Raw genomic sequence first — 20,924 nt, forward strand, 5'->3', positions numbered from 1 at the left:
GGAGATTGCTCCTGTGAAGAGTTCTTGTGGTGAGCCTCAATGTTGGTGAGCATCCATCTTGACTGAAAGCCTCAGCATTGGTGAGTCTTTTCTTAGATATTCTTTGGCTATCCATTTACTCTGTAATTACAATGATATGCTTGTATTATTCCAACTATACAGCCACTGATGGAGAAGGCTTTATTGATTCCTCACCCTTTCTTTCATCTTAGCCTTGGTTTGGCCATTTGAAGCTGTGGTGATAGTGGGGTTACATGGACCGCTCTTGTCCATCCCAGCATCTGTTCTGTGGTAACATTTATGCTTAAATAAGCTAGCTCTTGGAGGGGGGTGCAGGTTGTTGAAACTCCTTTAAAGGTGGAGCAGTTGGCTTTGAAAGGAATCTGGGGGAAGGCTGTGTAATGCCCAGTATTGCTGGGCTTCTGTTCTAAGTCCCTCAATGCGAACTCCAAGTGAATTTTTTTCAGAATATCTGTGCAAAAAATTAAAACCTCATTAGAAGATAGACAGTTGCTTATGGCACGTAGGAAAAGAAAAAACACACACAAAAACAAAACTAAAAATGACCACGTGGTTGTTAAAACATAATTTTTCATACTACACTGATTATTTCCAGTAAGTGAGACAGATCCAATGGTCTCTTTGTGATGAAAAGCAGTGATGTATAGATTCCTTCTCCTGTAGGGCAGGAGAGATTTGAGGAGACTCTCCAGGTTAGTGTGAACATGGAATCTACTTGCTAAGGGAAGAAAGTCCAGCCCCTCCTGCCACTTGGTAACTCACTGACTCAGCATTTTTTAATTTAAAGAGCAGTTGTGGTACATAATGAAAAAAGTGCTTGCTGTTTTGTACAGAAAATGGCTTTTCAAGTTGACACAACTGAGAGTAATCCCAGCCTAGGCATAGCTTTGTTTAGTAGTCAAGAGCATCCATGAGAACTAGACTAAAGCCTTCCTACAAGCCTAAAGTTGTTGTGATAAAATGGTGTATGGTGCCAGATTTCCTGAGGGCCAGGGCTGGAGAAAACATATCAAAATGAGGGGAGTTGTCCAAGTATTAGATTTTTTTTTCCTCTTTTTTTTTTTTTCCCCCCCAAAAGAATAGCACTACCTTTTCTTAGTCTCTGCATGTGACAGACTTTTTAATGTGGCTCAGGGAAGAAATTTTGGCAACACCACTTCTGATTATATAGCTGAGTAGCAACCATGGCAAATAAATGCATATTCATTTGCCAAGATACAGCCTGGCACACAATTCTTTCCTTGTGACTAGCTTGGAATACAACAGTTTCAATAGAAGAGGCAAGACTTGTGTCCCTGTCAACAATTCAGATTTTTCCCAAGAGCTGTTTGGCATACAGACATTTTGAAGCCTAGAGAGGAGAGAGTGAAGGCAACAGGGAGCCCTCACAACTGTCTTCAGCTAAGTGGCTACAGGGAAAATGGAGCCAGACTATCTACAGAGGTGCACAGCAGAGGACCAGAGGCAATGATCACAAGGAACAGTAAGGAAAATTTTGACAAAAAAATTCTGACAAGGTAAAAATTGTTCAGACAGAGTGATTCAGCAGTGAAGGAAGTGCCCAGAGTCACGGTAGGCACTTCATCCTTGGAGTCTAAAGCCTGACTGGGAAAAGCTTTGAGCACCTTGGCCTGACTTTGAAACTGCACGTGAGGTTAGACCCGCTCGTCCACTTCAGCCTCAACCATGTATCCTATAGGAGGCTGAAAGCTCAGTGAAGCCACCGTGTGGTGAAACAGCTGATGTGGGGTATTTTCTGCCTATCTGTTAGAGCTTACTTAGATTGTCTTAGTTGACAACACCAACTAACCAGGCACTATAACTGAGCCTGATGCATAAAACACTATCAGCCAATGTTTGGTAGTTAGAAAAGCTGCTTGGGGCCAGAAATGTGTTGTGTAACTCGTTTGGAAAGAACACTATAAAATAAAATTTATGAATAAGCCTGTCAGCTAAGAAAAATCACAGAAATAAAAGGGATTTAGGTATCTCCAGCTCCCTCTCCGTCTCAGCTGGGACTTTAAATCCATCTGAAAATTTAGAGGACTGCATTTTAAAGTTCTGTCAACAACAACAAAAAACCCCAACAACTGTGCTTTAAAGCTTGCTGGTCTGGGATGGAGCAGAGGTGAACAGAAATGGTGATTGTAGAGCTTCTGACAGCCTTAGAAAACAAAAACCCCACAAAGGCTGTTGGTTGTTGCTTTGCTGGATCCAGACTAGCACAGTAAAAGCAAAACAAACCATTTATTACTTTTTCTAGGAGTTAAGGCTAGTGTGCTTAGAGAAAACATGGAGTAGCCTACCAAAAAATGTATACGTCAGTGCAGAAAGAATTTATAGAGGAACATTAAACAGGAAAGTTGGCTCCTATTGAATTTCTCTGATGTTCAGTGGAGAGCTGGGTGGAAAGATGATGAGAACAATGAAATATAGCTTCATTATTTTCAATGATCAACAAATGAGCACAGGGGAAAAAAACACAGACATCCCTGCAAAGGAATTAATCTACTGTTGGTGAGAATCAAGACCCAGGACTCACCACGAATAAATTAAAAATCAGAAGTCTGAATGATGTCGGGTTGTTCCCAGCTTCAGAGCTCCTGCTTATGAAAGACTCTGGAGAGAAGAGAAATGAAAATGGATGGACAACTGCCAGCTAAGCCTATTATTCACAAATATGCCCTGTGGAACCTTCTGGAAGCCTATGCTATCTCTAGATGTATTCTACCCCAACCAACTGTTCTAATTCAGTACGTTCTACCTTTCCACTTCACTTTAAAGGCTTTAATCTAGTTCTCACCATGAACTGAACATACAGTACCCACATTCACACTTTAAGATGTGCAAGAATAGAAGACAGGGCTAAGCAGAAAGCTGCAATGCGCTGACCAGCCTCCTTTCCTCATGTGTTGCTTCCCTGCTCCAGTCACTATCATCCACACTGTGTCTGGTGAAACCACCCACCTGTCACATCTGGGAAGCTGCCGTGGGCCCTTCTTCCCACACATGCATACTGGTGTCTGCTTAAGGAGGAGCAATATGGGTTATTTCTCCATTTTCTTATTGCAATTCTCATCTTCCCTGAATGAGAAGCCTTTGGGTGGAGGGGTAGATCTGAGGTTTTCTGACAGGAATCATCTTGCCTGTGTGTTTCTTGCAAGAATCAGGGATCGCTAATTTATAGCTGAGCACAGGCATGTTTCGAGCCTATTTGTAAACACATGCAGTGAAGAAAGTTTAAAAAGCTCTGACCAAACTCTGTCTTGTAGTTTTGTTGGTTTTATTTTTTTTTCCCCCTTGTTTTTGAAATCAGCCAAGTTGTCAGGGTTAAACAAGACCAGAATTTGGCTTTGAGCAATTTAATCTTGAACAGGATTCCCATGCAACTTCTGTCTCTGAAAATCAACCAAGCAACCAACCTGCCTTGCCCCAAGAGCTATTGCTGCAGAACAGAGCAACCACAGGTACCCCAAACTCAGCAGGATCATCGCTTTAGGAAAGATCAGTTTCTAGCAGTAGGCACAGAAAGAATGAGCAGGGAGGGAAGCTCTGATCTCGGCTGGATGTTAATTGGCAGCAGCACCAGGAGCTGTAAAAGAGGGCCTCAGATCAGAAACAGTAAGTTGTTCCCTCAGTTCATTTGCCCACAAAAACTGAATGGTTTTTTTCTTTTGTCTTTGCAATGCTGTAGACAAGGAGACAGATTTCATAACATGATGACTGACAGCAAGATAGAAAGCCAAACTATCAAAGAGACTGTGGGACTAATCTGATGACTCAACACAACCACATGTAGAATCGTTCTTCTAGTGAGATGAGTTGTAATGAATAAAGGATCCCGATTTTCACTCAGCAAGAGGTTTGTGCTTTGTTGAAGTCCTGACTAGTTCCGCTTTATTCTTTCACTTCCCATGTGATTTATCATTCCAAATACAGGCAGTTTTGTGTGGCAAAGGTTAGGTGTATTTTTAATGGCAAAAAAAGAAAAAAGGTACAGACACCACTAAGTTCAAATGAGGGCAGAGTTGTGACATGAAGGATCGAGTCTCACACTGATAGTTATCAGGAAATTCCCTGTTTGAACTTTCATTTCCCTTCTGGCCCCATTCCTCGATACACGACAGTCTGAAGGCCTGAAAGCTGCCCCTGGCTGGCTGCCTTTGCAGGGGTCAGGAAGGACCCAAGGTGCAAGATGGCGCCTGGCAGCCGTGCAGGCCTTGCTTCCCTGCATGGTGCTGGCACACATCCTGCCCTGCTTATATGAAGGGGTCATGGCAGTGTATGAAGAGCCAAACACCGTGGCTTCAGCCAGCCACCACATAGCCAGCAGGTCCCCAGATGCTTAAGCCTTCTCCATGGCTACGTCCAGCCCGGCCTTTTTTCGCAGCCACTTTTCGTGGGAGACTGAGGAAAAACGCGAGCAAAACCTGTTTTCATTATTTTTATTGCCGTTATTGCAAAATTGCACAGCACGCCACCCTTCTAAACAGCCACGCTGAGGCGAGGAGGGGAGCATCCGCCAGGGCCCGCCTTCTGCGCGGGAAGGGCGGCGCTCCTCACTCCGGCCCCGCCACGGGGAGGGCGTTGCGCCGGGCCCAGCGCCTGCGCACTACAACCAGCGGCGGGAGCGCGGGCCGGCCGTTCGCTGCGGAGCGGGACCCGCCATGAGCTTCCTCATCGATTCCAGCATCATGGTCACCTCCCAGGTAGCACGGTGTTGCGTGGATCGGGCCCGGCCGCGTTGGGAATGAGGGAGAGAGAGGCGAAATAGGACCGGCCGCTCGGGCCTGCCTAGCTGCCCGCTCGCCGCGCCTCCGGAAGCGGCCGTCGGGACTGAGGGGCGTGTGGGCGGGACCCGGAGGGGGGCATGCGCAGCGCGAAGACGCGGTGCCTCTTGAGTCGGTTCCTGGGCTTGTTGGTGGGGTTGCTGGGTCCGAGCAGAGGGAACGGCTTTGTGCCTTGGAAAGAAAGAAATGGAAATAAAACCAACCGATCTGCGGCTCGGGAGTGTTAGGCAGCGCGTTTTCTATTGCTTAAAGCTGTATTGCCTCTTTGGAATGCTTTGTCGAGTGTCACCGTGACCCTTGGCCTTGCCTAGCTGTCGTATCAGGGTTTAATGTACAGCAAAAAGTCAATGAGTAAGGCTGTAGGGAATGGGATTTTCTAGCGACGCTGGCAAGTTTCTATGAACTTAGGTCATGTTGTTGGAACCACCAGGAAGTTCTCTTGTGCTCCTCTAGGTGACACTGACTTTGGTCTTTGTTGTTTCTCAAGTAGCTAGTCATTTGTGGCCTCTGTGCTGTTGTGCCATTGAGGTGCTTGCTTGCTTGCGGCCCTGCAAAGTTTGCCATGGCTTGCTTTAAGGAACCTCAGAAAGGTACCGCTGTTTCATCTGCAATGCTGCTTTCTGTGCTGACACGCGTGATTCAGAACTTCCTTCACCTTTCCCTTCCTGCTGCCTTCAGAGTCATCTTTCAACCACCCTGTTTTTTACTCCAGCTCAATTCAGCCTGTTGAACCTTGTTTCGTGTCATCCTGTCTTTATCGTTCCAAGATGGATGGTGGTCTTAACATATTTGAGTTCATCTTATTGTTTTGTGGGTGGAAACACTCCGTCTTTCTTCATTAACTGCCAGCAGTTTGTCTTGTCATTGTGTTGTCTCTGACCTTCCTCTCCACCTTGCTGCCCTACTCCCTCCTCAGTAAGCATCCAAATACCATTTCTTCCTCTCTGCTCCTCCGGGTTGCAGAGGTGGTCCAACTGTTTGCTTCTGCTAAAAGTGAAAGGTTCTGCCCCTTCTTCCCTTCCACTTGGCTGCACAGTCATATTCATTTTCATTTGTGCTTTCTCCAGTATTTGGTTTTCTGCCATAGAAATGAGTTTATCTGGGTCACTGAGGAAATCTGATCAGCTTCAGAGCCAGTATAAAATCTGTGCTCTGTAATGAGGAGATGAGCTGAGGAAATAGCACCTTTCCCCTCTCAGAAGCAGCTGGTTATCTTATTCAATGTTTCACATACGACTGCAGTTCCTCTGACAATTTTCAGGCTAGATTTCAGCTGTTTCTTGAAGGAAAAGTCTCCTCCTGCTTGGTATAGATTTGACTTTGGTTTCTAACATGCCTTTTCACTGTCAGAGGTTTGAGTGCAGCTTTGATACTGTTAGCAGCTCCCCTAGAACAAAAGCTTTCCCATCATTTGCTTTGATTTCTAAGATCTAACTTCTCTAATCGTTTCGCTTTCAATGGTGATGGCAGCATTGCGTCTTCCAGCCGTCTTCAAAAGTATAAAGTTGGATGTTTCAATTGCTGCATGTAATTGTCGAATGCTCAAACTTATGCTCACTTGCAGCGTCTTGGAATGTGAACATAAGATAGTGTCTTTCTGTGCTTTTCTATAGTTCCTAATACAAAGGAAATCTAGCCTTCATATATAATTTCCTCTGTTATTATCATCCCTGAATAACTCCTTATCTCTTTCTTTTACTTCATTTCTTTCTTTCTTTTGAAATGTCTGTCTGCCTTCTCCTTCCCTGCTGTTAATGGTATTGTACTTTGACTTATAGCCTGGCCTGTAAGTAGGAGGCTTATGGAATATCTTAGCTTTCTCTTATATTTTTGCTATCAAGTACTTTAAAGTCTGAGGTCCTCTTCAAACCAGTTTTGCCACCTGCTGTCAATCACTAGACATCATTCTTGTGCCAGTTTTGCATTCAAGGCAAATGAATTTGACTTTCCTCACCCAGCTTTCCAGGTACTCGTTGTTTGTAAATCATGTTCTGTTCCCTGTGCCGCTGCTGAAATCCACTGACTTCCAATGCACAATGAAGTCACCCACATATATGGCTTGTGTTGGAAGAGACCTTAACCCTGGGGTTAAGGATGGACTGCTGGAGGGCACCACTTGTGATTGGCCTACATGTGGACACTCTGTCACAGAGTTATCTCTAGATCTGTCTGCATCTGTGACGGGGACAGCAGGTCCACAGGCCCACTGGCCTGAAAAAGGTGTGTGTATGGGGGGGGGGGGGGGGTAACAAAGAGGAAAAGGAATAAGGGAAAAAGGAGGAAAGTTAATTAACTAGTTATAATAGTAGAAATGCAGGTTAATGATCTTTTATCTTTCCCTCTGAATGGAAAATGGAAATGAATGGTCTTCTGAGGTGTGTAGTTCTTCTCTTCTGAGAGATAGGTGCCTGAAAAGTTGTCACTCCACGGAACTAGAGCATTAACTCTTTAACTTGCACTGCTCTACATGATTTTATGGTGTGGAATACTGGTAACAAAAACTATAAAACCATGACAGAGGCATTAACAACCACCTTCTGGCTACAACTATCCAGCCAAGTCTTCACCCACTGAATAGTGCAGCCTTCAAATCTGTATCTCTCCAGTTTAAAGATGTGGTACGGGACCATGTCAAAGGCCTTTCTCAAGTCCAAAGAGACAAGATCTGTCGCTCTTCCTTTGTCCACCGTTGCTGTCACTCCATTATAAAAGGCCACCTTGTTGGTCAGTTGTGATCTGCCCTTGGTGAAGCTGTGCTGGCTGTCAGATCACCCCCAGATCTTGCATGTGCCCTGAAATATCTTCCAGGAAAATGCACTCCATAGTCTTCCTAGGCACAGAGGTGAGGCTCACTGTTGTTTGCCAAGTCTTCTTTTTCCCCTTCTTGAAAACGAGACCTTTTCAACTTCCTGTGGCATCCTTGGACTTGCTCTGCTCTAAAAGGGAGCGGGGAGGAGGGGGGAGGTTTTACTCACTTGACCACTGCCTAGAGGTTCAGGTAAATTGTTGTTTGTGTCTGTTACTGTGTTTACTGTAAAAGAAGGGTAGACTTTAGTTCTGTATATTAGGAGTGAAATAAGAAGCAACAGTGTAAAAGATTCTAGCAGGCCAGAAGCTGAGGTATTCTGAGAAGTTTGGAATACAGAAAAAAGCTCTCTTTGCTCAGTTCTCCATAAGATTCTAGGTTTCTCTGTCGGTTACTTTTGAACATTTAAGATGTTATTCTCTCCATGATACTTTGAAAAGTTTAGTATCTTAGGTATATTGGCCTTGTTCTATTGCTTCCTTTTCTTTCACCTACAGCCAATAGTGAAGCAGCTTTGTATTTTGCAAATTACTGGACACAGATGTTGGATAATTAATTTCTTTTGCAGGTGCTCTTCTTTGGATTTGGATGGTTGTTCTTCATGCGCAAACTCTTCAAGGATTATGAGGTAAGAAGGGGACTTTCATCACAACTCTTTATCTTAAAAATACTCTCAGTTATTGCAGTGTTCTTTGTTTCTGACCTTTTTCCACTCTTTAAGCACTTTGATCTTATTTTCAACTTTCATACACATACTTCCTATTTCACTTCCTCTGTAATTGCAGAACTTTGTAGACAAAATCAAATCCAGCTTTGAATTTGGTGAGGCGTGAATTGTTTGTGAGGATTGGTTGGGATAAGGGTTGGGATATTCCCGTATCCCAAGGAGACTATAATAAGAAAGTCTACGTAAGAGGTGGCTTAGGTGCAAGCCAAATTCAAACCCCAAAGGTGTTTTTCTTAAATTATTCTTAAATCTAAGACTAAGAGCATGGAATACTGTTAGCAATTGCCTGTCATTAATCAGGTTGCCGTTGGGTCCCTTCTCTATAGGACTTGTCTGTCAAATAGGATTGATTCAGTCAGTATAATACAGGCTGTTGTTTCTTCCCTTTGGAATTAAACGCAGGGTGCCTTGTAGGAAGAGCTGTGTACAGCTGTATCATACGTTTTGTTTTTTTTTCCACCTGAGGAGTATCAGGATGCCATTCTACAATCAGAAATGCCTGATACCTCTGGTGTATTTTCTCCATTGCAGGTGCGACAGTATGTTGTCCAAGTCATCTTCTCTGTGACTTTTGCCTTCTCTTGTACTATGTTTGAACTCATCATCTTCGAGATTTTGGGAGTGCTGAACAGCAGGTGAGTTTGGGAGCTGACTGAAGGGCTAGTGTGCAGAGTGCTTAATGTGTAGATTAGACTTGTATTGGGGAAATAATGTGAGAAAATGGTTAATGCCTCAACAGAGGTGTTTGAGCAGCAGGATTTATTTGACAAAACATGAGACTAGAAGCCTTAAGTTCCTGATTCTCCTACAATTGCTATTAGTGTGGCCTCAAAACAAAGCTTTAGTCTTCGAGTATTTTCTTTTGTGAAATAAAGGAACAGTTTATGGGTGAGCTGTGAAGCTTCAGATCATGCTGAAGAGCTCTTTTCAGATGTCAAGAACTGTAAAAACTGTAAGTCATTGTTTTCCAGTACTGGTCGAAGCAGTGAATAAGATGTGAAGCCAATTGTGAAGTGAAAACTGTACTTCTATAGTAGAACTGTATTTGTGAATCAAAGGCACATCCTCCTTTGACATAGGGTGAGGGCTTCTACATAAAGAAGATGTAAAAAGGTAGTTACTTCAGAAAGCAGCAGGAAAGAGAAGACAGAGCAGTAACATGGAAAGGTTATGGGTTTCCTATTTGTTTTCTTTTATGGTATGAGTCTAAGTGCAATCAAAGGAATTGAAAGGCAAGAAGTTCAAAATGGATATAAGGTACTGGTAGTTTAGACTGTATGTTATTAATCTGTAGAACTTGCAGTCAGAGAGATCACTGAGGAGCGTGCTTTTGTAAGCTTTAATAATGGGCTGGAAATCATTATAGATGAAAATGTCTGCCTCTGAATTAGCTAGGAAGAAGTGACAAGGATTTTCAGGAGTTCTTCCCCAAGACATAAGCAGGATATGGGTCAGTACTGGGAATAAGACATGTGTTTTTCATGGAAAGTTGAATGGAAGTTCAGTTCAACCAAGACGAATCTCTTCTGAATTTGGCTGATCTCTTCTGTCAGAGGAGTGTAGATTGCTTTGTAATGTCTTGCGTGTGAGAAAATCACTTTTAATTGAATTATCTTGAGTTATATTTTTTTTATCTTTTCAATTTGTAGTAGTCCTTCCTTGACTCAGCTATTCATTACAAAACTAATTATTATCATAGCATCATAGAATCACAGAACAGCTTAGGTTAGAAGGGACCTTAAAGTCCGCCCCATTCCAAACCCTTGCCATGGGCAGGGCTGCCCCCCCACCAGCTCAGGCTGCCCAAGGCCCATCCAATGCAGCCTTGAACACCTCCAGGGATGTGGCACCACAGCTTCTCTGGGCAGCTTGTGCCAATGCCTCACCACCTGTTTAGTAAAAAAATTCTTCTGAACATCAAACCTAAATCTCCCCTCTCTTAGTTTAAAGCCACCCCTCTTGCCCTATCACTATTAGACCATGTAAAAAGTCTGTCCCCCTCCTGCTTGTAAGTACTGCTTACAAGCCCCCCTCCTCCTTTAAGTACTGGAAGGCCGCAATGATGTCTCCATGGGGCTTTTTCTTCTCCAAGCTAACAAACCCAACTCCCTGAACCTTTCTTCATAAGAGAGGTATTCCAGCCCTCTGATCATCTTTGTGGCCCTCCTCTGGATCCACTTCAAGAGGTCTGCATCTTTCCTGTATTAGGGCCCCTAGGCTTGGACCCAGTATTCCAGATGGGGTCTCTCAAGTGCGGAGTAGACAATGGCAGTCACTGCCTTTCCATTGCTGGCTACCCCTCTTTTCATGCAGCCCAGAATACGGTTGGCCTTCCAGGCAGCAGTTGCATGCTGCTGGCACACGTACAGCTCTTTGTCCACCAGGACCACCTTCTCTGCAGGGCTGCTCCCAGTGAGTTCTTCTCCAGGTTTGTACTTGTATCTGGGATTGTCTCCAACCAAGTGTAATGCCTTGCAATTGGCCTTGTTAAACCGCATTAGATTTTCATGTGCCCCCTTCTCAAGTGTGTCAGGGTATCTCTAGATGGTGTCCCTTCCTTTTGTTGTGTCAACTGAACCATTCAGTGTGGTGTTGTACCCTCAGCAAGTTTGCAGACACTTGATCTCACTGTCTGTATCACTGATAAAGTTGTTGAAGAACATTGGTCTCATGACAGACCTCTGGGGAAAGCACTCGTGATTGGCTTCCACCTGGACATAAAGCTGTTGGCAACAACCCTCTGGCCAATTCTTTATCCACTAAATAGTCGTCTTCAAATCTGTATCTCTCCAATTTAGAGATAAATATGTAATATGGTACCAGTCAAAGACCTTTCACAAGTCCAAGGACACTTACCATATTTTCATTTTTTTCCATGTTAAAAATTAGAGTATTTGAGAAAATAGATTTTTCTAGGTAGCTGTTAGTTTTGAAATACACACCCATGGGCTGTACGTGGGGGAAAAAACAACAGAACATGCTGTATGCTAGGCCAGTATTATTCAGTGTTTGATGTAACTGGAAGGACTGCATTGCAGAGTGTCTCAATTAAGGACTATCTTTTTGAAATATGTTGTGATGTAGCATGCTTACCTGTATTTTGACTTTCTTTTAGCTCTCGATATTTTCACTGGAAGCTGAACCTGTGTGTCATTTTGCTCATCCTAGTCTTCATGGTACCCTTCTACATCGGCTACTTTGTTGTGAGCAATATCAGATTATGTGAGTATTTGGCTTATGACGTTGGGCCTACTAATTTGAGACTGCATGCAAGTGAGAACTCACTTTTTTTTTTGAGAGGGAGATGTGTTGGTCACTCTTCCTGTATTTATTCCTTCCCCTGGCTTTGTCCTGGCTAGATAAGTTCTGTCTGGGGCTTAATGCTTGAGCAATAACTGTTTATTGAAAAGTTAGCACATGTTTCACCTGGCCCTTCAAAATGTAGCTTTTCTTTCTGGGTTTCAACAAAGATGGGCACTTCGGAGTGATGTTGCTGGAATTTGTTCCTTTAGAGTTTTAAGCTTTCAGCCAAGCCCTGAAAACCTTGGCCAGCCTGTATTGTTCTACTAAGGAGTGAAAGAAACAAGGTAGAAAAATCCAATAAATTAACCTTGCTTTTTTTGCTTACTACTGTTTGCTTGAGGCCTCTTCCATGCACTAATGCACATCTACCCTTGAGTTATCAATATTCATCACTCTTATGTGTTAAGCTTAGATATGTGGGTTGGGAGTGTAATGCCAAAACACATAGCTTTGGCATTAAGATGAAGTTTCCAAGTGTCATTTTCAGGATCACATAAGAAAGATGTGACTAAGTACTTCCCAATTCAGAGTGCTGCCCTTATGCCAAAACGCTGTGTTGTTGGGTTAACTCTTGCAAAAGGTGATGTCTCAAATAGTGAGTTTGGTTGGGAGTGAAGGGGTGCGTTCTGCTAGATCCAGCTCTGTCAGAATACATCTGTTTTGGCCATCTATGCTTTAAGCAGCCTTTGGGCTGCTGTAGTGATTTTGTAAGGCTGAAAATACCTTAAAGGAAGAACTTCAATATTATTTTCTTTCTATAGTGCACAGACAGAAACTGCTTTTTGCATGTGTTCTGTGGTTGACATTTATGTATTTCTTCTGGAAGCTGGGAGATCCATTTCCTATCCTCAGCCCAAAACATGGTGAGTTTCTTACTGTTTATTTCTTCCCACCTAAAAGTAGTCTTTGCACTCTCACCTTTATCTTGCAGCTTTTATTGTGTTATGTTTATTCCACGCTTGGGACTATATAAAGTATTTCTTGTAACTCAGTCTGCTTTGAAACACAGAATCTGAAGGTTGCCAGCCAGCCAGAAGTGGTTGGATGTACCAAGTTATTTGTGAAGTGAAAGTGTCCTAACTGAACCAAAGTTATGCAGGAATACAAGATGTTTTTTGGGGACTTTCCACAAAATATATGACGTTTTGCAATGACAAGCTGATCACAAGTTTTATTCAATCGATTATTTTCTTGTGGAGACTAATGTACGAATGTAAGAAATGACAACCAAACCTTAATCTGATTTTAATCAGTCATATTTTTTGTGTTTGTTTTTTTTTTTGTGACTAAAATCAAATCACCTTAGTGTAGGTGGCTGTCCAGTTGACAAAACATGGCAGGGTTCCCAAACTCACATCAATTTAAACTACATGTTACTACGGTAACATGCCAGACAGGGCATATTAACTCTGGTGCAACTTTGCACTCCAGCTGAGTCCGGAGGCAGTACAATAGCACAGTACTGTCATGTAAGTTGAAAAGTCCTGCTGTATGTCAGACCTACGTATTAGCGGAATTAGCTTGGGTATCTCTTTTCTGCACTCATGGAACTAAGAGCATTTATAGTGTGAGGTTACTGTGTAGACTTAGTTGTTATGTGGCAGGCGTTGTCGGCATGGGTGTAACTGTTCTGAATCCTTTAGGCACCTAAGTATGTCTTACAGCACTGTAGGAAGGATTAGCTGTCACCTGGGTTTCCTGTATAACTTATCCTGCCATTATCCCCTGTGCTGGAGAATTGTTTGTGTTTTTCTCAACAGGAGAGATTCAGTCAGTTTCCTTCCAGTTGGTGAATGTATCTGTCTGGATAGATAACCATCAACTTAATCTTTCTGTTCTCTGTGAGACTACTTTATTCTGGACTCAGAAGCTAAAAATTGAAGGATACCAATTGCTGCAGGGTCTGCTCACATCTGTGATTCTAAAACTTTCCTAAGAGAAAGTGTGTATCTGTGTTTTATAATTGTGTCATTTGCCCGTGAAATACAGTAGCTTGTAAACAGCACAGATCACTACACAGTGTTTTGTTGCCAAGAAAGAAGTGAATCCACTTACATCCACTTGAGCTGGCAGAATATATTAATCCTAAGGGAGTTTAGCCGTAGAGTTCAGATAGTCCTCTTCAGACTACTCTAAAAGTCCTGTGCAGCTGAGTAACAACTGCAAATATCTGCAATTGGTAGGGGTTTTTTTTCTTCTTGTTTTTGTTTTCTGCTTTGTAGAATGGTACCTTAACTTAATAAGTGTACAGTATCATATCCTATCAGGTTCAGGCAAAAGGTCAGAGCCAAGGATTTGGCTGGGTTGTTGCTGTCTTGCATGTACTAATAAGGCTATTGCAGGGCTTTGTTGTGGAGGTGGTGGTCTAATTCAGATGTGTAGGATCTTGTTGAGGAAGGAGGTATGGCAGGAAGCCCTTTGAGGTACATGCATTGTAGCCAATGTGTTGGGATTGCCTTACCTTGCGATGGTGTTGGCACTGTGCAGCAGCTGTGAAATGCACCACCAACAAGGACTTTTTGTCAGGAGTCCTGGATGATCTCCAGTTTGTTAAGTATGACTCCGTGGACAGTTTTATTCTGTACTGGATTACCTAGTAGTAGTATTCTATTAAGATTCTAATCTTCATCTGAGTTCATAAAGCATACATTTTATGTGACCTGATCACAAGAGTAAAGATGCTGAGAGTGTTACAGGGAAACGTTATTTTAGACAGTGGAATGTCATGTCATTTTGAAGGCACCTCTGTTTTAACCGGTGCTATCTGATAGTATGTAGGGCAAAAGGCCAGGATATAGTAGCACATTCTGTAGCTGGTGTAACTCTCTTTGCGGCTGCACATGACTGGGTTGTCTCATTTTCCCTTTGTGAAGTCCTTTTGCTGTGTTTTCATCATTTATTCTCCTTCTCTGAAGCATGAAATGTGGCTTGGCACTTGGCCATCTCAGCTTTGAAATCATTTAAGCTCCAAATGTGCTGTGTGTAGCAGCTATTCTATAAATATCTCCCCAAAAAACAAGTTAATGTTTGATAGTACATGGTACCATATCCTGAGAAGATGGGTTGAGATCTGTTCTGCGTGGTTGGGAAGAATAAATGCAGTCTCATTTCTCGGTATTGGATGCAGCACAGGCTTGACATTTGTGCTATGTCGCATGAATGTATGTTTTAGAGTTCACCTGGTGCTCAGAATGCGTGCTTAGTGGTCACCTCAACTGCCAGTGTGTATCCACAAAATGAACACCGAACAGCTTGGAGGAGCATGAACTTCCCATGCTGTCGTAATTGCCATCTTAATGAATAAATTGCACCTGGTACGGAGGGATCACTTCTAATGATTGATAGGATAGGGCTCACTGTGTGTGATCCAGAGAGAGTTTTGGACCAGTTTTTGGGGAGTAACTGGTTTGGTAACTCTAGCCCTGGTTCTTGCTGGAATGTCTTTGCTGAAGATGTCTGCTTTGCAGAACCTGGTAGATATATGTTCACACCTCAGCGAAGTCCAGCCACTAGTAAACACTAGTTTTATTAATGTAGAACCAAAAATTTGTTAATCAGTCCACTTCAGATCTCTTAACATTCTCCACTGTATGAGTATCCTCTCCCTGTTTTTAAACGTGATAATGAGCTTTCCAAGGGAGACTTTCTTCCCTCTATTTGTAGTCCCTGTACATACTTCATACTACCTCTGGTCACTGCACTGTGAAGGTAGCTGGTTTCGTTAGGCAGCTCTGTATGTGTACTGGTTTGCAAAGACAACAACTGTGGAACAGGATGAAGAGTGCAGCCTGTTACTGACGCTGTGTTCTTTATCTTACAGGAATCCTGTCTATAGAGCAGCTCATCAGCCGTGTGGGTGTGATTGGGGTGACACTCATGGCTTTGCTGTCAGGATTTGGTGCTGTCAACTGTCCATATACTTACATGTCCTACTTTCTCAGGTAATTGCAGCCTTGTGAAATATTTTGTTTGCCTTTGAGGTTATTATTCTGCTTTTCTCGTTGAATTCATAGAATTTTTTTCTTTAAAGTTGCCTTTTCCTCATCCTGATGGTATTAGGCTTTTGTTTTCCTTGTTCTAAGTGTCCTTTAGCTATTGCTGTTCTGCACACCAGAACCATTTTCATCACTGAAGCATCTCTTGGTACAAGCTACTCTCTTCTTTGTTTTATGAGGATGTCCGTATTCCCTCAGAAATGGGATAACAGGCCTAATTGTTGTGTGTCCTCATTCTGCAGGAATGTGACAGATGCGGATATTCTCGCTTTAGAGCGACGGCTCCTTCAGACTATGGACATGATTATTAGTAAGAAAAAAAGGTGAGAAAAGAGCAGTTTCATTAAACGAATTATGTCAGGGATTTGCAGTCAGTATTGTATGAGATGATTTTGAAATTACACATATTTTCTTTTCAGGGCTAGATGTTCCAGTGAAACAGGTGGCTGAGTCAGGTTAGAGCTGTGTGTTGGTTCATTCTGGCCTGATATACAACTCAGGCTTCTTCACAGGCCTCTGCCTTAAATAGCATCTTTTTTCCTGCATTGGTACAGATTAGGCTTCCAGGACGAGTTCTGACTCTCTGATGGCAACTTGACTGATCTAAGATAAACGCTTTTCTCTCCTGATGAATAAATGTCCCTTGAACCACCTCAGTTAACTCTCTTATTGGCAATTTAGGTACAGCAGTTGAATTCATACATACTGAGGTCTCTCCTGCTCTGTAGATTTGGTGTTTCCTGGTGAAAACTGAAGCAAACTAGTGAGCTAATGTGAACACAGCTGTATAAAGCTTGCCTTTTGCAGGAACATCAATAAAGGCATTATGGAGTTGTGGAATACTGCTAATATGATGGTAGCATAGTGTGACATCAGAAGGTAACATAGGCATGTCATCAGAACTCTGCTTTTGTTGATTTAGTATATTTCACGTGCCATGTGCTTCAGGTGAAAAAGCTACTTTCAGGAAACATCGTCATTGCATTTACACTGAAAGGATTTTTTGCATGCTCTTACAAATGGCATATTTCACACCTTACCAGTTAGAAAGAATAAATGACATTACTCATGTCACTTCAGGGGTCTGTCTGGCATAGAATTGTTGCAGAAACCCTCAAAACTTTACTTCAGGTGCACTAATGTTTTAATGGGACCCTTTAATGTATTACAAAGTAGTATAGGCTTGCTGAATTAGTCACCAGCATGCATATCTGCTGATCAGTGAACGGATCTGCTGATTTGCTGAGCGTGTAAAAGGGTAGTTGAAGCATGTCTTCTTTCTTCCCCTTTGAAAATGTTAAGTGGTGGGCAAATGTTAACTCACTATTTGTGGTGATTTGTAGTTTAGTGAGAACGTGCATTTAATCAGAGAGGTTTCGTTGGCTGATGTGATTGACAAAGCACATACTAACATGCTGGTGTTGGAGTTAAAAGATTACTGTGGAGTGCTGCTTTGGAGTCTGCCCTTTTGTTCTGTGTAGTGTATTTGGACCTCTCATGTCAGGAAAGGTCATGTTGGGTTAAAAGTATAGATGTCTGGGACTTGTTATTGACTAGCATCTCCTGGAGACAGTCGTTGGAAGTTGTTTTTGCTGATGCTTTTTGCACAGGAATTATTCTGTCCTTTCTGAGTGTACTCAACGCATTAAGGAAATTTGCTACTTAAGGCTGATAGGTTCTTCATATTCATTTTTGCTGATACTTTGGGCCCCTCACTGTGAGAAAGACATGGAAGCCCTGGAGTGTGCCCAGAAAAGGGCAAATAGACGGGTGAGGGGTCTGGAGCACAGGCCTTATGAGGAGTAGCTGAGGAAACTGGGATTATTCAGTCTGGAGAAGAGGAGGCTCAGGGGAGACCTTATCATTCTCTATAGCTGCCTGAAAGGATGTTGTAGTGAGCTGGTGATCTGCTTCTTCTCTCATGTAACTGGTGACAGGACTAGAGGGAATGGACTCAAGCTGCGCCAGGGGAGATTTCAGGCTGGACGTTAGGAAACACTACTTCACTGAAGGAGTGGTCAGGCAGTGGAATGGGCTGCCCAGGTGGAGTCACCAACCCCGGAGGTGTTCAAGGAGCGTTTGGATGTTGTGTTGAGGGACATGGTTTAGTGAGAACTATTGGTGATGGGCACATGGTTGGACTGGGTGATCCTGTAGGTCTTTTCCAATCTTGGTGATTCTGTGATTCTATATTATATATCTGAGGCTCTAGTTAAATTACCTAGGTTCTGTGGCACCATTGCTTTAATTTGCTTCATGTCAAAGTTAAAGCACTGTCTGAAGTAGATGATGTGTCATATGTATATACAACCGAAAATGACATGTGTTTTTTTTTCTTTACTTGTGGATCCTTTCTGTGAGATCTTCAGAACTCTGACCACTGTGTAGGTACAGCGATCTCTGCCACTTCTCAGTGTAAAAGATTTGCTGTGCTTTACTTACAACCTTGAACTTCATCTTGACATGGGTGCTTTTTTTTTTTGCAGTGCCATGATTCATTTGGAATGGAGTGTGGGAATTGGGTAATGAGAGGGGTAACAAGCATTAAAAATGCAGTTCTTGCCTATATTTGACAACTATTTGGAGGAATTAGATTATTCGAAGATATCTGTTATTTGTAGTCTATGGGCGTATTTTCTCTTATGGGTGCTATGGGAAATGCCCCAGGGGTATTACTTCTTCTATTGTGTGATTTATTATATTATTATTATTTTTTATGACTCTGCTTATCAGCAACCTTGAAGAGGGCTCAGTGCCAAATGTAGCAGTGCTGGCTGAAGCTACAAAAAAGGACCTGAGCGCTGTCAAATCATGGATCGCCTTGACAATACTATGAATAGTTTTCAGCTTAGGGTGGATAACTGGCTCACAAATTTCAATGGGGAGACATGTGAGGTAATGAGGCCAGAAGCCAGCAGTGCTTGCAGGAATTACGCTGCAGTGCACTGAGGGTGTGAGGGGCAGTATGCAGCTGCTGCTGCAGTATTGGGTCCAGTGTCCAGTGATTCAGTCCAATAATGGATTTATGTGTTTCTGCTTCATAAGAGTTTGTCATGCAACCTAGCAGTGAGTGACAGTGCGTGAGAGCTACTGCACACCACCCAGTGCTCATGCTTCTGTGGAGGAAGCGGAATGTGCAGTGATAAAGAGGTGTCCAAGGAGAGAAAGGGGCATGAGAAGTTTTTCCAGTTTCTCGATTGGAGATAGCACAGTCGTGTGTTTGATGAAAGTAACTAATCACGTGACTGAGAAAAGCATTTGAATGTTTATTTTTAATTGGATTTAAATCCCTCTAAGGATTGAAGCAGAATTCCAAATAGAAGTCTAAGGAAGTATCTCATTGAATCTTGCTTGATTAGATCTGGGCTCTGCTCCAGAGCTAATCAAGATAATGTTATGAAGCAAGATTAGTGCTTAGGGAAATAAAAAGGGGGCATCTGTTTTCAGTGAATTTAGTTTAATCGTCTTTTCTAAGGAACTCTTTTTTGGTTGTTGGGTTTGAGTTTTGGTTTTTGTTTTGCTTTATTCTAAAGGGACTTTACTCCTGAAGACTTGTGTTTTCTGCTCTTTCAGGATAGCAGTGGCTCACAGGACGATGTTCCAGAGAGGGGAAGTTCACAACAAACCCACTGGCTTCTGGGGAATGATAAAAAGTGTTACAACGTCTGTTGCAGGCAGTGAAAGTATCCTTCACCTGCATGCTGGCACCTGGAGGTGATTACAGCTTTCTTCTGAAAGGAGGAGTGTTAGGTGGGCCTAGCAGTGCAGAGCACCTGTGTTCCAGCACTTACCAGAGGTCTGGGCAAAAGGCTTCATGTCTCCTAGAAGGTTTGCTGTCTAACACTGTCCTGTGTCACCTTTTACCCAGGGATCGGACTCACAGTTTTATGTAGACACTTAGGAGTCATATGTTGCAGCCGTACTATATAGATGTGTTGTTACACCATCACAGTTGAGGTGTACAGCAGGTTGCAGGACAGATGTATGCACTTGCTGTGTCACATTGCAGATGTCTACCCTGTCACAACACTGAAGCTAGAGGCAGCTTTCTATTCTGATGTATCCTTGGCTCACTGACTTACCTGAATGCATGTTTTATTTCATTACTTGAAATACACTCTTCCAGGGTGGAGAAGTTGTGACATGCTTGAGCAAAACAACAGCACTGTTTGAGATGCTGGAACAGTTGTCCTCGCTTGTAGCTGGCTTTTCGGTGAGTTGGAAAGTGAGAAGAAGGGCAGGAATTGCAGAATCATGGAATTTATAGGGGCTGAAAGGGACCTCTAGAGACCACCCAGTCCAACCTGCTTTCCTAAGCAGGCTCTCTAGATCAGGCTGCACAGATAGGTGTCCAGATGGATCTTGAACATCTCTAGACAAGGAAACTCCAAAACCTCTGGGCAGTCTGTTCCCATGCTCTGTTACCCTTACTGTGAAGAGGTTCTTATGCATATCTGTGTGGAACTTCCTATGCTCCAGTTTCTGGCCGTTTCCCCTTGTCCTGTCTCCATTCACCACCGAAAAGAGTGTGGCCTTGTTTCTTTGCCTCCAGTGCCTTAGGTATTTATACACATTGATTAGATCCCCTCTGAGTCTTCTTTTCTCAAGGCTGAGCAGACACAGGTCACTCAGCCTTTCCTCATAAGAGAGATGCTCTCGGCCCTTTGTCATCTTTGTTGCCCTCTGCTAAACTCTTTCCAGGAGATCCCTGTATTTTTTGGGGGTATTTCTGGGGAGCCCAGAACTGGACACAGTACTCCAGGTGAGGCCTCACCCGGGTAGAGTAGAGAGTGAGGATCACCTCCCTTGACCTGCTGGCCATGCTTTTTTTAATGCCCCTTGGGATGCCATTGGCGTTTTTGCCCACCAGAGCACACTGGTGGCTCATGGCCAACCTGTCGTCAGCCAGGACCCTTTTGTTCCCCTCTACAGAGCAAGAAGCAATCTGTGGACCAAGTAAATGATTCTCGTGGTGTAGGTTCACTGCTGCCACTCTAGCAATGTGACAAAAAGTGGACAGGAACATGTGAATAAATGTTTTTGTGCATATGCATAAGGGATAGAAGGAATGTGTGGACAGTTATAAAGGTCTGTGCTTCCCTACCTTGCCGTTGCTTACCAAGAATGTCTGTCAGATCACCTAAAGTGTCCAGTTTGCTTAAGGCTGAGGAGTCTTCTTCCCATCCTTTTCCAATGGCTGTTAAAATTAGAATTTGGCTGTTTGACTAGACTCTTCATAGTAATCTCTAATCTAGGAGAATACTCGCTGGTTTTGTTCATGA

General features: G+C 43.0%; 1 protein-coding gene across 2 annotated transcripts in view; it reads left to right on the top strand.

Moving 5' to 3' along the window:
- GPR89B (G protein-coupled receptor 89B) overlaps positions 1-20,924 on the top strand; it is a 26,605-nt gene continuing 5,681 nt past the window's right edge. Inside the window, exons 1-8 of one of the 2 annotated variants that reach the window (XM_072356623.1) lie at positions 1-80; positions 8,186-8,245; positions 8,876-8,979; positions 11,460-11,566; positions 12,409-12,510; positions 15,468-15,588; positions 15,885-15,965; positions 19,216-19,325. In XM_072356623.1, coding sequence (XP_072212724.1) covers positions 8,219-8,245; positions 8,876-8,979; positions 11,460-11,566; positions 12,409-12,510; positions 15,468-15,588; positions 15,885-15,965; positions 19,216-19,325 — 652 coding nt within the window. In that variant the 5' untranslated portion in view covers positions 1-80; positions 8,186-8,218. Of the gene's footprint in view, positions 81-4,507; positions 4,731-8,185; positions 8,246-8,875; positions 8,980-11,459; positions 11,567-12,408; positions 12,511-15,467; positions 15,589-15,884; positions 15,966-19,215; positions 19,326-20,924 lie in introns of those variants that run through there. The other variant, XM_072356615.1, reaches the window with a different exon arrangement.

Source organism: Excalfactoria chinensis, chromosome 1 (genome assembly GCF_039878825.1).
Source record: "Excalfactoria chinensis isolate bCotChi1 chromosome 1, bCotChi1.hap2, whole genome shotgun sequence".
Taxonomy (NCBI): Eukaryota; Metazoa; Chordata; class Aves; order Galliformes; family Phasianidae; genus Excalfactoria; species Excalfactoria chinensis.